Source organism: Motacilla alba, chromosome 3, assembly GCF_015832195.1.
Source record: "Motacilla alba alba isolate MOTALB_02 chromosome 3, Motacilla_alba_V1.0_pri, whole genome shotgun sequence".
Taxonomy (NCBI): domain Eukaryota; kingdom Metazoa; phylum Chordata; class Aves; order Passeriformes; family Motacillidae; genus Motacilla; species Motacilla alba.
In genome coordinates this window covers 6,251,195-6,269,325 of record NC_052018.1, presented here as the reverse complement: position 1 = coordinate 6,269,325, position 18,131 = coordinate 6,251,195, and the positions used below count along the sequence as shown (strand labels likewise).

The 18,131-nt window shown below is 40.2% G+C and overlaps 1 protein-coding gene across 2 annotated transcripts in view; it reads left to right on the top strand.

Moving 5' to 3' along the window:
• Positions 1 to 17,539, top strand: part of CLIC5 (chloride intracellular channel 5) — a 71,735-nt gene extending 54,196 nt beyond the window's left edge. For both annotated transcript variants that reach the window (XM_038132213.1, XM_038132214.1), the window contains exons 5-6: positions 12,202 to 12,383; positions 14,617 to 17,539. In XM_038132213.1, coding sequence (XP_037988141.1) covers positions 12,202 to 12,383; positions 14,617 to 14,784 — 350 coding nt within the window. In that variant the 3' untranslated portion in view covers positions 14,785 to 17,539. The remainder of the gene's footprint in view (positions 1 to 12,201; positions 12,384 to 14,616) is intronic.
• Positions 17,540 to 18,131: the final 592 nt, after the last annotated feature.

Below are 18,131 nucleotides of genomic sequence, written 5' to 3'. Positions count from 1 at the left end.
AAAACTGTTCACTCTGTCTCCATATAAAAACACACATATAAAGATCACTAAACTGTGGTGTAGCTTTGTGCTAACTTCTTAAGAAGTGCTGCAAGTTGCATTTATCACCTGTCCTAAATTGTTTTATCTGCTTTCTGCCCAGTAATCAAAGACTAAAATGCCCAGGAACAGCAGTTTGCAAAATAAGTTTTCTTGAGAAATAACTTTTTTGAAAGTTCTCAAAATCGTGCTGGCTGGAGGCCCAGAGCCATCAATATTTTGTCTGGTACCAGTGACAGCTTTAAGGACCAATATCTTTTGACCTGCCAAAACTGAGAACTGAAATGTTATGTCATTAAAAGGAAGAGGTTTTCAGTTTTCTAAAATGATAACGCACCATCACCTTAACCTGAGAAATCCGTGCCTTACAAGGGAACCTTTCTGAACGTTCCATCTTCCAATACCTTGCTAATGGAGGAACAAAGATTTGCAGGTGGAAATGTGAAAAACACTATTTGAAAGCAACACAAAAGGAACATTACCTGTAAGTCCAGATGTGATCAGAGTGCAGGCTCTCCAAGGCAGGGATTTGGTATGCCTGGTTAACAGTCTTGGATGCAGCCGTTTTGGGAATAGTAAATATTTGCATTAAATTTACTAACAGACAAAATTTTCTGACATGTCTGTGCTGAAGCAACTTTGAAGACATAGCATACCATAGGGAGGAAGAGAGAGGAAAAAAGAGGAAGAATATATATATTTATATAATTTAAAGGTATAGAACATACTGAAGTCAACAAGGTTAATGACATCATGAAATGAAGGCACTTTCTCAAGCTTTTGCTGAGTCAGGGCCTGTATGCATGGCCAGGCCTAGAGTAAAACACTTGCAATGGGAGCAGTAGTTGGCAGACACTCTCCTTTAAGAGGGAATTATTTCCCCTGTGTGTTGGAATATTCCTCCAAGTGCTGCTGGCTTTGCTGGGATGCTTTGTTCTGTTTCCCAGCCGAGCTCCCATGCTTGCACACAGGAGCAGTAGCACAGCTGGAAATGGATTAGAGCAATCTGGCAGCAGCAGTCCTGTGAGGAATTAAGCGCCTCGCTGCTGGAATGGGAGGCCTAAATTGCATTATTATTTAGAATTGAGTTTTAACTTCATTGCTGTATGGTTTTGCCCTGGTGGATAACTCCCTTTGTTGTGATAGACTTGGTGTATCTTAAGTGTGTTCCCCACAGCAAAGACTTAGATGAAGTTATGGCCTTGCTCAGTTCAGTGTCCAAATCTTATATAACCAAATATTTGGGTTTAAACACCCAGCTGGTCTTGATGTCCTGACAGGATTGTTCACAGGCTTCCATTTAGCCATTGCAAGCTATCACATGGTAGATAGCCCAGTGACTGGCTCCTGGAAGTCAGTTTGGAAAACTGTTGATGACTTCAAAGGAAGAAGAATTGGACCAGGTTCTGTTTTGCCCTAAACAGATTTTTAAAGAATTTTTTCAATTATTATATTTTGTGCATGAAAATGTTCTTCATAAAATAACAGGGAAAAGAAGAATGAGATGTAAATGAAAATCAATGTTGCTAAGTTTCTTTATTAGATATATCTTAAGTCATTGACTTTCAGCTTGAAAACACTGCTAGAAATGAGGTCACAAAATGGGAATTAGAGAAATAATTCTTGTAAAAATATCCTGGGTTTTGTGATTGCAGAAAAAGGTAATTCGAATTTCATGGACTTTGAGGCCAGAAGAATCTTTGTGTTATTAACTAATATCTCCTACAGATCACATCCCAGTGAGTTTTGCCCATTGAGCAAACATGTTAATGTTCCATCCTTAAAAGGATTTGGTTTGATTGAGCAGACAACAGGAGAAACTGAAGTGTCCTTGGTGCACTGAAGTGTCTTTGATCTTTGACGCTCTTTTCCAGTCCTTGAGCACTGTCTTACTGTTTTCCTTTGACCTCTTGCTGGAATTCACAGTGCCTTTTTCCTTTTTTTAATTGGGGACACCAGAACTGGGAAAAATGTTTTTTAATACTTGCCACAGCAGCTCAGTTGCAACAGAGGCAATGTGACCTCCCTTCTAATTCTTGGATTGTTTTCATACATCCAGACTTAATTATAACTGATTTTGCTTCTGTTCCTTTCAGGGAGGTTGAGGCATAATCACGATGATCCATAAGTCATTTCAAGGAGCTTGAAACAAAAAAATCTCAAAAGCAGAGAAACAATGGGAAAGAATTAAGATGTGACTCATTTGTAAATCTCATCATCTCATGGCTTTTTTGTGTCCCAGTAACAAATTTTGAACACAAAAATTCTGGAAAATTGAACACAGAAAATTCTGGAAATAGTAAATAAATCTATTTGAGACTGAGATTTTTCCAAATGAACGAAGAGATTTGGGAACTTAAAAGCTTTAAAATTTCATCCTCTAGTGCTGCTAGCTAGGCATTGCTTTGTCTCCTTCTCATGTGTCTTCACCGATGCTGGAATTAAATAATGTATTTGAAAACAGTGGAAAACAATTTGGATTATCCTGGTGTAAACAGGAGCAGACTTCATTCTTCTACATGCCTGGAATTGGAAGAAATTAGTATTAAAGATTCAAGCACCAACAGCCTGTACAGGAAGAAACTTCTTCACTTAAATCTTGGAACACAAGGGGTCCCCAGAGCACTGCTGCTAAAGCCCAGCTGCACTCGCTACCAGAATCTCACTTTCCTCTTATTGAATGCAGATACATGAAGTTAGTTTTCCTTTGTTAGTCCCAGAATCGTCTTATTTGCTCTTCACTAGTAAAAAAAAAGTTTAAACTCTGAGTGAACACACTTAAAAATCGAGATAGCAGTAGGATAACCTCATACTATAAAATAATGTGTTTTTAAAATCTGCAGGGCTTTATTTTATTTTATTTTATTTTCCAAATTCCTGATGCAAATCAGCTGCTGCTTGTCTGCAGTTGCTTTAGGGACACCTGCACAAGACTAACATGGCAGAGGTCAGGATTAGGCCCTTGGGGACATGGCCTAGAAATGATTCTTGTCACTTACGTGCTGCTACAGGGTCAGGATGATTTGTGAAACGCAAGTTCAGTGCTGTTCTTCCTGGGGCACTTGTAGGCCAGTAGTTTTACATTCACTTGCTTCCTGCCCTCAGGGTCCCTTGGATTCCTAAGAGACTTGGGAATGAAGCTTTCCTTTGGTGTCATTTGAACACCTGGGTTTTCTTCTTAAAAAACAGCATTGGAAGGTGCTCTGACAGCATTCTTCATGATAATGTTACAAGTATTGCATTTATTTCTTGCCTCCGTTGTAACAATGGATAAGAAAAGGGAGAGAGGAAACCTGAGTTTTCAGTAAAAAAATCAAATCAAGTCAAAACAATCTTTCTAGATGCTTGAAAAACATGTCTAATTTACTATTTAAGGCATTGATTCACCTGCTTTGCTAGTTTTAATTTGGGAATAGGACAGATGGTATCACAAAAATAGAAAGATGCCAAGATGCCTCTTCTTTTTGTTATATTTACTGTTTATCACATGTAACCTGAAACATATTTCCACAGCTGGTGCATTACTGCTTTACTAATGTAAAGTTTGTGGCCAAAGAGTATTTTTGTTTTTATATTGTATATAGGATGTGGCAAAGCAAATGATTTAAATTATTTTTACAAGACCCTATAGAAAATTTCAGAAGAGACTCAAGTCTCCTAAATCCAGGTAACCTCTTAATCCTTGTATCATTGTTCTCTGTTTCAAGAAAAGGTAGCTGGGAATTGAGCTTTCAGTCTTTCTCATTCCTTCTGTAGAGGTTTTGACACATGTCTGTCAAAATATCCCAAACTTTTTGGGTGGAGCTGTAATCAATCAATCAATCAATCAATCAATCCATCCCCATCACCAGTCTGTAGATGGGGTGAGAAGAGAAGAGAGATGATAAGGGTGGGATCATTTCACCTAAATCTGTCTAAAAGTTATACATTAGTCACTCAAAAGTCCTGGTTTATTTCTGATCAATGGAGAGAAACATTTCTAAAGAGTGTTTTGATTTTTCTTAAAATATTAGTCTAAAGTTGGATAATTTCCTTTGGAGGTGCCTCTCTCTCATTGCTACCTCTAAGGGATACTTGAATAATTAGGTCAGACTAATTACCTAACAATTGGAAGTCAGGCAAGAGAAATCTTACCCATAAGCAAATCAACAGATTTTTGATGTGTCCAGGTTTCTGAGGGTGCCTGGGGTATCCCTCAGCTGTGTCAGCTCTGTGTTCCTCTGAGGTCTGGAGGAAGTGTTCCTGGTGCTCAGCACCTCCATTTCTCTCACTGCACATGCACAGAAAAACATGTATGTGCCTGAACAACATATATGTGCCTACACATATGGAAAATATGTCCCAGTTTATGCCTGGCTCAGACCAGGTCTGAAAGGTGATTTAGAACCAAAGTTGTGTGTCTGTTTCCATGTGTGCCCCTGTGTTTTTGTGACTCACCCCATTCCTGGTGTTTGCTCACCCCAGCACTGACTGGGAGTAAAAAACCCCTTTTCAAGTCTCAGCTCTGACTTGTCTGGAGGATGAACATGAGCCCCTGTCCCCTAAAACAACCCCAAACCAGGAAAAGGTGGATTTGAGGAGTAAGAGACACTAATTTATTTCTCTTCTGTATGCACAAGGAATTTGTTGATTCATTAAGTGGGCAGAGACAGAGATTATGGCTTTTTCACAAGGCTGTGTGGGCATTCACCTTTATTGTGGGAACATGCACAAGTCTCTTTTCCAGTGAATATTGAATTATTTATCTGGAGTGGAACATCTTTAATAGGAGAGCTGAATCACCCCAGAAACTCCCTTTGGCCCAGACTTAGGCATCTAAATGCCTTGAATGCATGGGAGCACACAACCTTCACCCTCCTCTGCATTTCCAATGGCTCTCTCAGTGACCTCCCACTCGTTTGCTGCTCAGAGCTGAGGATTTTATGAGGCAGAAACATGCCTGGAAAGGATGCTGCAGTTCTCAAATGGGCAATGTATTTGCCCTGTGGGGAGTAAACCCTAAGTAACTTTAAAAAAATTGGAGGTATTATCCTAGATCACTTGGGTGAACTGTGAAATTATATTCAAAGAGTAGGATTCATCTCGCCCGACTGCACCTCCCTGAAAGTGAGGTGTCTAGTCTGAGCTAGTCCTTTAGGTTTCATCTGTAATTCACGCAGCAAGAAGGGCAAGTGTGCAGTGAGTCACACTGCTCTGAATCAGGTGTCTCAGGCAGTTGGATGGAATTACCCTCTGGAGATGCTCAGTCCCTCTGAGCACAGAGGGAACCTACGGAACCAGCTTCAACAAGGCACCTGATTCTGTAAGGGCAGAACAGAAGAAGTCAAGGCATCACTCAGATCTCGAGTGTTTTATTGGAATTACAGGGGGAAGATAAACTGTTCAATATGGAGTACAGAGCCGCTTGTATTGCAGTCACAGCTCCTCCATGGAGAAGAATTAATCTATACAGATTAAAATTACAATACTCTCTTGAGCCAGCCTGGAAAAAAAAAAAAAAAGGGCAGGATGGAGAAAAAAAGAAAGTGAAAATATGAATCCTTGGGTTTTAATCAGACTGTCAGACTAGTGGAATGATATTATTTTCTTACCTTAAATAGCTGTTTCTTACCTTGTTCCTTTCTCCTACCAGAAAGCAGTATTTGGTCTCATTTAATATCAAACTGTGAATCTGGAAGTGATCAGGAAAGGTGGTTTGTTTTTTTAAAGGAAAAATAAATCTCAGATGGTTTGATTGAGACTGTGAATATTTATGTACTGTTCCCCCTTTTCCCTCATTGGTATTTCACCAAGTTCATTTGCGTGTGTTACAGGATAAATCTTACAGGAGGGCAGTGGAAGAAAGCAGTATAAAGGGAAAACATCAATCAGTGATCCAGGGTAGCAGCAGGAATTGTTCATTTTTGTACATGGATCAAGGTTTGTTGTACTTGCCTGGGCTTGACAATTAAGAACCTTGCAGTTGTGCTGAGATCAGCCAGGTAGTTTCAGATGTTGGCTACAAAACACAAGATGTTGCTGGGCTTCAGTCACTTTGAAGCCTTGTTGTCACAGGGATAATCACATAGAAAGAGGGCCACACATATTTGTCCTTTATTTGGAGAAAATGTTTTGTGACAAAGGCTTATTTAATAAAAATGCCACGGGTGGTGTGAGTAACCTGATTTATTGGCAAATGTGGATGGAATTTTGTGAATAATAACTTGCTTTGGAAAGTAAAAGTACTTTCTGTTCAACTGTTTGAAAGGAGAAGGTTATTCTCCTTTTAATTTGGAAATGATACATTAATTTTGAAGATTGTCACCATTTAAAAAGTGATGTAAAAATTATTGGATGTCTAGGCAAGACTTACTTAACCAACTATCTGCAAACATGACTTTGTTGTTTTCTTGTTTGTTTAGAAATCTTGCCTTTTTTTTTTGCTTAAAGTTTGTTTAAAAAATTAACCATTTTTGCTCTCTTTTCACATAATTCAAATAGTTTTCGTGTTCAGTTTGCTTAAAAATCTGTTGTTCTTCATAATCTGATTGTGCCCTCTATGCTTTGAATCTTTTTCCATAATAACTATCAAGTGAAATCCTTATCCTGCAAGAAGTTCCACACAAGCACATAAAAAAGGAGTCATCTCACCTCATTTTAGCTATTTAGCTATTTTAAATTTAGGTAGCCAGTCTGCCTATGACAGAGTGAGAGAGATAGAGAAAGTGAGATTGAATCTTCTCTGCTGGTAATTCAGCTTTTCCTAGGCTACTATTTTAAGATGGAAGGATTTGCCTTCCAGTGGCTCGTTCAGGCCACAGAGATTGGTGTTTATGTGCTTTGTCTGCTTTGCTATTTCTCCTTGTCCCAACATTAAACAAGGAAGGAAATATTTGGAGTTCAAGGAAGGGGAAAAAGAGTCCTTGCCTGACCTCTGCAAATGCTGTGGGTGTGGGCAGTCTGAATCAGTTTTACTTTTTCCAAACCATTTTTCTTTTACTACTTTCGAGTTACTTTCCATTTTGCTTCAGCCTTATTTGACCCACAGCAAACAGAGATGGAAACGACCGATGACGCTGGAAGTTTTATGGCTGGTATTATTTCAGGGGTCAGATTAACTGATTAAAATAGTCTCTTTTGGCTTTAAAAGCTTCTGGAGAAATCCTAATCCCACTGAAGTCAACAGCAAAACTTCCATTAGCTTCAGGATGGCCAAAATTTCGCCCTGGGCACCTATTAATGAATCTTTGTCATCTGGCCCTCTCCTTGACTTGCAGGATTGCTCCATGCATTACATTTTCCAATGTTTTGTTCAGATGTAGTATAAGTACTTCAAGGCACAAGGGTTTCTCTCCATCCCCTGGAAATAGTCGCACTGGCTAATAGTTTAAGGAAGTTTTTGCTTGAAGAGTTGAGTAACAGAGCCAAAGTCTGTTCTTGGTTGAACTGGAGTAAATATGGAATAGCTTGTTGACAATGCAGTTACTTCTCTTTTATGTCAGTGTAACTGAGAGCACAGTTTTGCCCATTATTAACTTTTGTTACATTATTTGTATTTCTGTGCATGTCAGAATTTGTTAATCTCATTGTTCAACATCAAGTAACCTTCTGCTGAAAACAGAACGTCAATGTGAATTAGGTATCATCAGCTAAATTGAACCTCACCCTGTGCATTTGACAGATGGTAATGCATTCATTAAGTGTTCTGTGGTCGCTTTGAGGTTGGAAAGTGCTATTTTTCTGGCTTCTAACTCAGAATTCTTAAGTAAAGTTGTTTAAAATCCTAGTTTTGAAGGGAGAAGAAAAATCACAAAAAGCTCATGAGGGTTTTTTTACTAATATTATTGTTTATTATTGGTGGGATAACAGGGCAGGACTGTCATTGCTAGAAGTTGTCTTTGGCTGCATAAGTAGCTCAGAATGAAGTAGAGAAGGCTGAGAGAGATGGTTCCACCATGGATTTTGTCTATACGTGGGTAGAATTTCTTGGAATTTGAGGTTATATTAAATGTATCCCAGTGAAGGCAATATAATGCTGGTGCCTTTGTGCTTGGTGATTCCACTGTCCAGAAAAATGGTTTCCAGGAGTTCAGACATTTCAGCTGCAGCATGGATAAGCTGATGACAGGGCTCCTCTCTTAGAGCTGGTCACATTTGAGATCTCTAAGCTCCTACTGAAAGTCTGCAGGGTGGGGAAGCAGTTGGAGGTAGAAATTTCAAAAGCAGCACAGAGCCACACACTCAGGCCTGGCTCTACTTGGTGTTGCAATATTGAATCCTCCACCCTGACATTACCAAGACAATGCAAGGGTGTGATTAGACACTTCAGGAGAAGTTCTCCCCACAGCTCATTTAGGGGTCACCAAAACCAAATGTAGAAAAGAAATCTCCACTGAACAGAGAGGAAGCTCTTAGGGTGTTTAATTCAAACCTAGTCTTTTAATTTTACTGACTTTGGGGAAGATTAATCCCACCCATTAGCTGTTATCAGCAAAGCTATTTAGCTCTTTAATGATGTTTCCCAGAGGACAAGTTGCCAAGGGAATTAGGTGCTTAGCCGCTTCTGAAATTCACTGTGGGTGGTACTCTCACAAATGGGGAATTAGAAACTTTTTAAATCTTCACATCTTTTTAAATGTCTTCATCCAGTCTGGTGCTGACTGGTGTTCACATGGCCCCTGCCTTGGTGAGTGCATCCTCTCCCCTATGTTCTCAGTGGAGACAATGTAGAGAGTCATCCAGCTTTTCATGAAACAGCCACAGTATGGGAAGTTCGGAATTAAGTCCAAGTTTAAGGAATTAATCCAAGCTGAGTTCGGTCGGTAATGTGAACCAAGACAGTTCTTTCCTCAGGAAGAGTCCCAGAACATTCAGAGCTGTAGGCTATTCTGAAGAGGTCATTTCCTGGTTTCCATTCACAATTTTTCACTTTTCACATAATGCGTAAATATCTACCAGGCAAGAGAGAAAATCAGATTCTTTTACACATCCTCCTACTTTGAGTAGGGATTTTCCTGAATACCTTCTCAAGGAACATAAGATTTCAAATCCTACAGATAGATCTGAGTGTGTTAGGGCACCTAGAAAGTAGGATTTGCAAAATGGATATTTGAATATGGATTTCAAAAACTGCCTTGGAAATCCTCAAGAGGCTTTAAAAATCTGACCCCGTGCACCTAAAATCCATTTGATGTGGCAATTTTTTGGTTTTAATTCTCTTAGTTTTTCAAATCTTTTTTCACTATTTAATTGGAAGGAGAGCAGTTCTCTCTTATTCACTATTTTTCTATTTTCCAGGCTGTTCTGAGAACTTTACTAGGATCTAGGATCTAGTTTACTAAGAAGAGTTTTAGTTTAAAAAAATGGGGTCATTGGTGTCACAAGTAGTTGTTCAGCTCTTGCCTGTCAGGATATAAGATTGTCCTGGCTCTGTGGTGATTTCAATGTGAGGTGTCAGCATCCTGTGGGCTCCAGCAGAGCCTGTGAATTAGGTCACAGATGTATTGAGCCCTGAACATACACACTTATTTCTGGCCTAAAGCTGCTGTATGCAAGAGCCAACTATGAATTCAGACGGTTGTTTTTCTTGCTGTCACAAACAGGCTGCACTCCAGGCATTGTTTTTGGGACAGCCATGACGCACTTTGATAGAGCAATGAGACCAAAAAAATAAACCCAAAACCTAATAAGTTCCAGAAGAGTTACATAAACACACCTCACCTGCTGCTGCTGTCTCCGTGCACACACCTGACTTACCCCAAGGGCTAGCACAAAGCATCAAACATCCTCCTGACACTGGAATATTGCTCAAATGACTTGGAGAACCAGCAATCCTACTGGGTGAAGGGAATACTGGAAAGTGGTCAGTGTTGAGCCAGTTCTCTAAAACCCAGATGAACAAAACTGCATGAAATCACAGTAATTCGAGTCCACTGTCTCTACATGAACACACTGTAAGAGGACACAGTCTGAGGCTGACCAAGAGAAGCAGAACTGTCTATTCAGCAGGTGTTACAGGTCAAACCAAAAAGAGATTGCTAAATCCTTTGAGTGCTGCCACACTCCACAGTTCCTACCCTCCCATGGAAGTTGTGAGGCAGGACAGCTGCAGGCGATTAAAGGCACCACTGCCAGCATCTGACAGCAGAATGTCAGTGTCAAAATTCAATTTGAATTGATTAAATGAAGGATGGCAACACTTTTGTTTTATGCATGGCAGCACTTCAGTCGCTTTAGATGCTCTGCTTTCAGAAATAAAATTCTTTCCCTCCCTGCTATGTTTGTGGGGCTGTTTTCAGTTCGATCGCAGTCATTTCTCCAGTCAATCAATTAAGCCAGGGTTTGCCACTGTGTCTCAGAGTCAGCCACAAAAGAGCTGGTATGGTTCCCTGGTGCTGGGCCAAGAGGCGTCAGTGGGAGCAAGGCATCAAGTGGCTTAATCTGACTTCCACTGCTGGCACAGGTTTAATGGATGTTAGGGCAGCAGGGAAATCATGTTCTGTGGTGTTCAGCTCCTGCTCTCTCAGTGGCACTGGACGTGCTGCCTTTCTCTCTGTGCCAAAAGCACAGGGGCAGCTGGCAACAGGGCCTGTGGAGCTACCTGTGCCAGCAAGGCTCTCTGTGAAGGGTGATTGCTGCAGCCCTTCTGAGTGCCTGTTGTGGTCCATAAATATATTTAGGACCATAGAATTGTAGAAGATTTGGGTTGGAAAAGACCTTAAAAACCATCTAGTTGCAAACCCCCTGCTGTGGACACCTCCCACTACCCCAGGTTGCTCCAAGCCTTGTCCACCCTGGCCTTGAACACTGCCAGGGATGGGACCACAGCTTCTCTGGGCAACCATAAAGAATTTCTTGCATATAATTAAACAAATTTCCTCTATTTCAGTTTGAACCCATTTGTCCTTGTACTTATCTCCATAGGCCTTGTAGTGCTATACCACCTGAGTAACTCTCCCCTAAATTCAGTGGCAGTAAGTTACTCAGAGATAAGAGATTTTACAGTACTAGGCCATTAATACTGACTCCAGGCCACATCTGCAGCAGGTATAAATCACTGCAGGTAATTTTCACCAGCTGAAATTCTGGCCTTAAGCCTATGAGTCATGTTGTTATTTTTTCACATTGTAAATTCTTGCTGTTTCTTATTTATGTTGCTTTAGCACTTTGGGGCACTTGTGGGGGACCAGTACTCCATCTTGCTTTTCACCCTTCAGACAGAAACACGAAAGACCCTTCTTTGCCCCGAGTGTTTGCAGTTTGAGCAATGCACAAACCTGCACAGAGTTATCCAGATTTTGTAAGTGCGAAGTGCACTTGCAATTGCAAGCAAGCTTTTCTATTTTCCTGACAGTGAAGCATAAAAACACAAATTCTTTGCCTAGGTGAAAAATTTGCACTCTGCTTTGGAGGTCTAGCTGGCATTTGAACATTGGACTTTGTTGGAGCCAGCAGCAGTGTGGGACATGATCTTCCCTAACTGAACTAAAAGGTCTGGAGTCTCCTCTCCATTGCGAGACTGTTTGAGATCTCTCAAAAAGAGTGTTTGCACCCAAGTTGAACTGGACTTAAATGGGAATTTTAACACTGGCTAATATCTCATGTCATTTGTAGCATATCTTTCAGCTCTATGGAGCTCTGGTTAGCATCTTTGGAATTACTGCTATTGCCTTTAATTACTCTGCAAGGTTGTTGAAAGAAGTAAAATTATGACTTGATAGAGCTGAAGTAATGCTAGAAAATTCTGCTTCTTTGCAGTCCTATGCGGCTGGTTAGAAAAATGAAGGAGCAGTGTACAGGGTACACAGTTCCTGTGTGATGGTTTTCAACAGACCAGAAGAATATCATAGGCAATATGTGGGTTTTTGGTGTATCATCTTGAAAAGCTGTTTTTTACTTCTGTGATCTCTTTCACTGCTTTTTATTGTTTGTCAGGAGAATGGTACAGCAAGGTCCCTGTGTCCCTTTTCCCGCTGCAGGATGAGCTTTATCCTCAGGCAGATGTACTTTGCTGGGTTACTTTGCCATTGGATTGTGTCAGCTTTGGAGCACAAATTAAAAACAAATAAATTGTGTCTTGGCTTTTTTTCTAAACACTACCATAGCCATTGATAATGAGCATTTATAAACAATTCTTATCCTGCCCTACTCACTTATTCTTTGCTTTTTTTTTTTTTGGCAAAGCGCTTGAAAGGGGCTTAGTGAAGGCTCTGAAGAAGCTGGATGACTACCTGAGAACTCCCCTGCCGGAGGAGATTGATGCAGACAGCACTGAAGAGGAAAAAGTGTCTAAGCGCAAGTTTCTGGATGGAGATGACCTGACACTTGCTGACTGCAACCTTCTGCCCAAACTCCACGTTGTGAAGGTAAAAGATGTTGTGAGATGGTCAAAGAAGTCTTCTCTGACATGATGTGCCTTGCTCTGACATCTGAGTACCAAAGCCAAGATGTATTTCAGCAGAGAATTTTTAAGGCCTAGAAGAGCAGTTGGAAACACAGTTTTGCTCATCAATGTTTCCTATAAATAAAGGAACTTTATACTTAGTTCATGGGAAAACCGTCCCGTCACTTATTAGTGGTGAAGGCAGTACTAAGTTCTAGACGTCTTGCCTCTTTATTTTTACCCTGCTGCAAGTAGCAGTTACTAATATTAATTAGTTCCTAATGCCCTTAAGAAATGTGTCAAAACTTTAGTCAGTTCCCACCCATTTGTAACTTAAGAGCAGCAGTCCATCTCTTTGGGGAATTTTTATTCCATCTGGTATTTCACACAGAGAAGTTAACAAATCAAAGTCATTGCCAAGGTCTGGGACTTAATATGTACTATGGTTGCTGGTATAGTGCAAATTACGTACATCATCTTGACTTCTAAATGTTGCATTTATTTAATTTATCAGATGACATGTTGCTTTAGAACAACGCAAGTACCTGGCAGACCTTGGCAAGCGAGTGAGCTAGGAATTTAAGCCAAGTCATGCATCTAATTTGGCTCTGTGAGCCAAAACATAAACTGAGCCTGAGAGCTGACTACACACATGCAAAAAGAAAAAAAAAAATTAAAAAACACATAAGTCACCAGGTAAGAAATGTGATAATATCCTCACAGGTTTAGCGCTTATTTTGGCTTGTCTTCGTTGGCAACGTTGGAGTCAGACAATGCAAAATGAATGTGTGGCCCCTCACTGATTCTTGTCTCCTAGGGATGAAATGAAAGATATAAAAAGAGAATTAAATTTTTTCTCAGACAAGCGTAGCCATAGGATATTGCCTGAAAAGAATTTAACACATAGAAGAAAAGGGTGAATTATTTTTTCATTTGACTGAAGATGTGTGCTGGAAATTTTGAAAATATTGACTTAAGTTGCCCAGCAGGTTTTATCTTCCCCATATGCATGTGAAGCATCATGGAAGGCAAGAATGCTTAATTAAATGCAGTTTAGGACAGGATTTGGACTTCCATATACCAAGTGGATCCTGGTAATAGAAACAAATCACAGTTGTTTCTGAAAACATGACTGTCCTAAGAAATCTGACGTGGAAAAAAGCTCTACCATGTGCTTTAAAAATAAAGAGGGACTCTGTGGCACATATGTATGTAATTTATGCCCAGGAACAATTTTATACTGTCAGAAAAATTAGAGATTGGAAGCACTCATTAAATTAGCTAATCCATCCTTTCCTATCAGATAGTTCACTCTGTCACCACAAGCTTATTCTGTATGGTATATTCCTACAGGGAAACTGAAATATCCCAATCCAGCAAGGTACTTAACCAACCAACTAGCTTTAAGTGCAGATTAATCCCACTGACTTCAATGGGACTGTACAGGTGCTTAAAATTAAGTATGCACTTAACTATTTCCCTGAACAAGAGCCTGAGTGTTTTTAGAAATCGAAAATTTGCCTTGATAGACAATTTCCTAGTCTAACAAGTCTTGAAATAACCATTTTCTCTCTCAGTTTATCCCAATGCTCCTGTTTCTAATATATGCTAAGTCATCTTGGTTTCCTAATCATGGTACCCATACCACCCTGAATTTTTCCTTTTCATGAACATGGATCCAGCCTTCCAACAGCTGTATGTGGTTATATATCCTCTGACACCATTTACCAGGAAAATATATTACATATATTAAAAATATAATACCATATATATATAAAAAGTTAAATATAATAATTAATATGAAAATATGTTGTAATCATTACTAATGCCTTTCTCTTAAATCTGTCTTGCTCTTGATGATTCAGCCCCTTCTTATGTGGTGTCTCAGCTTTAAGTGATGTACTTAAGACTTGTGAAAAAAAAACCCCAAAACCCCAATAAGGTAAAATCAATGAACTTCAAGTACCATAAAAGTTGAAATTTGGTAACAGTAGCCAGGTCGTAGCTTTAGAGTATCCTTAGGCCAAGCAGCAGCCCTGCAAGATAGGAGACAACCAGCAGTCACTTCTAAGGCTTTTCTATGACACATCCCTGATTCTCCAAACATTCCTCTCATTTGCTATTAATTGTATGACAGAACAGTGCAAGAAGCTCCCTAAGAAGGAGATGCATCTCCTGTGAGATGGGTTTTTTCAGGTGTTTTATCTTTGCTTTAGATTGTTGCGAAGAAATACCGCAACTTTGAGTTCCCGGCGGAGATGACGGGGCTGTGGCGGTACCTGAAGAACGCGTACAGCAGGGACGAGTTCACCAACACCTGTGCAGCAGACAAAGAAATCGAGCAAGCCTACGCAGATGTGGCCAAGAGGCTCAGCAAGTCCTAAGTGCCCCCAGCCATGGATCAGTATCCCCTTTTACAGACTGCTCCTTGTTGCCTTAAGACGTACTTTATCGTTATGCTGTCTGGTTGGCATCTTTATGACTTCACTTGTTCCAAGTGTATTGGGCAGGGACAAATCTGCCTCTCCCTAGAGAAGAGGGAAGGCAGCTGTAGTGGGGGGGGGAGGGGATGGGGGGGATGGAGGGGGGGGTGGGAGTGGACACTCTTTGAAGTCTAACCCAAGATCTAGCTCAACTAGCATTATTTGCAATCAGTGTTGGAAATGAGTCCGCTTGACTAGTGTCTTGTTCTCTGTTGGGGGTACATCATGACCTGCATTCTTTAGTTTTCAAAATAGCTGAAATTTCAGGTAAGAGAGTTAGGAACACATAGAACTGGTTCCTCTCTGGATTATTTCAAGGACGCTTTTTCCTTCAGTTCTATTAAGATCCTTGAGGCAAGAACAAAATTTAGGCAAGAAAGAGGGGAAAAATAGGAGTTTGACCCTAAAACAGAAATGCTCTTAGCAGTTATATTTAAACAAACTCTCTGAATGCATCTTCTGTCTTAGCAGGCCCAGGAGTTTATAGGGTATTTATTTTTAACTTGGCGCAAGAGGGGGAAGCCTGAGTGAATATGTCAGACTTGCAGATGCTACTCTGCATAAAATTTGCATGGTGTTGTTGGATCCGAATGTTTAAGGCAAGAGAGTGAAAGAGCAATTGAGCAGGCAGCCCTTGGAAGAGCAGGGCCTGTGCCAAAATGCCCAGTGGATCTGCTGGTTGGTAGAGACAGACAGACACAGCAATAACAGGGGCAGCAGATTGACTCCAGCACCCACAGAGGGAATTGGCACAGCAAACCAAACCACGCAGGATATTGTCATCTTGACTGTATGGTTGCCAGTTCCTCTATAATTGCTATCTTGGGAAACTTGGATCAGCAGTGGGAAGCTGTCGCTGCACACAGATTCCAGGCAGGGGAAGCGCTTTCGTCGCCTTGGGCTCCAGATGGGTCACTTTCAAGCGCTCATCATCTCACCCCAGGTGGAGTTTGCTGGGAGAGCCTCAGAAAGGGCAGGCTGGCACCGTGACAGGCATGTTTCCAGCCAGGAATTCAGCAAGTGTGCTAGCAGAAATCCATGCATGGTGCCTCAATCCCACTCATCCAGACCTTACCCTTCCAGGTTCCACAATTCTGAATTAGGCATTTTTTCCTAAAAGAAATTATTTTGCTCTGTCTGCAGTGCCTGCCTGGCACATCTGCTTTGCACTGGTGATTATTTGCACGTTTCTTCAGCAGATTCAGAATGACATCTCTTTCACTTGAAAATCATGTGCTCCAGTACATACAGGAGAGCACATGGCTCATGGGTTTCAGTTTGTGGAGGGATTTATTGCTGTTTTAAAAGATAAAATAAAGCTGAACTGTAACCTGATGTGCCTCCCCTTCTGATCAGAGCTGCTAAAGCTGCACTGATTTGAGGGGAACCCCAAGCTGGTGAGCTGTGACCAAGGGGAACCTCACAGCAGACTTGTTTGCACCCAGAGAGCTGGGAAAGTGGAACAACACCGAAAGCCAGGCTCTGCCGTATGATGCCGATGACAATCTGAAATCATCCTTTTGCTTCAGTGGGATAATTCCACTTTTCACACTAACCCAGCTGGGAGCAGAATGTTGCTCATTGACTGAAGAGAGTTTGTGGTTGACTATTGTTTCACATGCAATGGTCAATTTGTTCTGAACTTTCAAAACCTTGGAAGAAAATCCATGAACTCCCAAGTCTTCTCCTAGAATGGGTTATTTTAGCAGCGGCTAGACTGGAGGGCAAAGGCTTGCACTCCTTAAAATATTGCTGAGAAATCAGCTGGCTCAGAGAACACTAATAGCAGCCAGAAAAATCTGATGAGATTAGAAGTATCTGCACAAGGATATGTGGCTTGTTAAAAACGTTTCTTCATGAGGTTGAAATTATTGTGATATAATTTTCTTTTTTTATTTTTTCTTTTTAAAAATTCTGACAATTATTTATTTATTTATTTATCATAATTGATGTGATCCTTTCTTTCTGTCTTTCTGGTTTTTGTTTTCACTCAGCACTTGGGTCAGGATGGCTCGGTCAGTTTAGGAAAGTGTTATTAGCGAAGCTCTGCAAGTTTGTTCCTAGAGAAAAGTCTTCTATCAGATCAATGTTCCAGGGGATTTTTACTCTCAGTATGATCCTATCAATCATCAGAAACTACATTTTTCTCATTTGCCTTTTCCCAGGTTTGCACTTCAGTCAGTAGCTTTTCTTAGTCACAGTTGCTGTGAATATTTGAATAAAAGACGCAGAAGCAGATGCAGATTCTTGCTCTCTGATTATTATATTTATGTCCTAAAAGAAGACTGTGCAAACATGTAGCAGATCTCAGACAGGTGAATCAGGGTCTGCCCTGATTTCCATCTCAGAATCTTCACCATTTTGCTGAATCTCATAGTTCTGAAATTCTATTATATGTTTGTCTCTATTTTTCATAGAAGAGGGCCAAATCACAATCAGTTGATTTCAGTGACCTCAAATTGCATCTGTTTAAAAAAAAAAAAATGTTTAAAAATGGTTGGGTTCATATAAAAAAGAAAATTGTCTATAAATGCAATGAGCTTTTTCTGAGGTGATTTGCATGTTCTTAAAAACTTTCTAAGATTTCATAATAAAATCTAAAAGTCCCCAGGCTAATTTCCTTTTAATAAATTGCCAAAAAAAAAAAATCCTTAAATATACTAATTTTTCACACAATATTCCAAAATATCTAGATAAAATATAATGATGGATATGAGAAATTCGAGGAAAATGGAGCAGTTTTCAGCTACAGTGCCAGTTCTGTCTGAGTTCAAGTCTCACTCTGCATCCTAACTTTGCATTTTACTCATAACGCTATTATAGGCTGATCCAAGATCATGGACAGGTTCAGGCATTCCCTGACCTTTGTTTGGGTTTGAAATCCAAGCTCATGTTTTCAGATCTGTTAACTTCCACTCACCTTTGTGCTTCTTGGCTTTATCCTTTGCCAGAAGCAGGAAATACTGGAAATCCTGCATCAAAAAGTGTTTTGCTAAGATTTTGAGCTCAGTTCTCAAGGCTCAGGATCCATCACCAACGAGATTGTAAAGGGCTCCAGACTCTTTTAGGCAGAGTATTTTTGGTGACCTTCCATTGTATTTAGAATTATAAGTAATAAATATTAATCATACAGGATTGTATATCTACACTGGCAAGGCAGCATTTCTGAAAAGAATCTAAGTGACAAGACAGACATTGCAGATTTACAATAACTTTGTTCATAAATTTTTTGTAAGATGTAAAGAAAG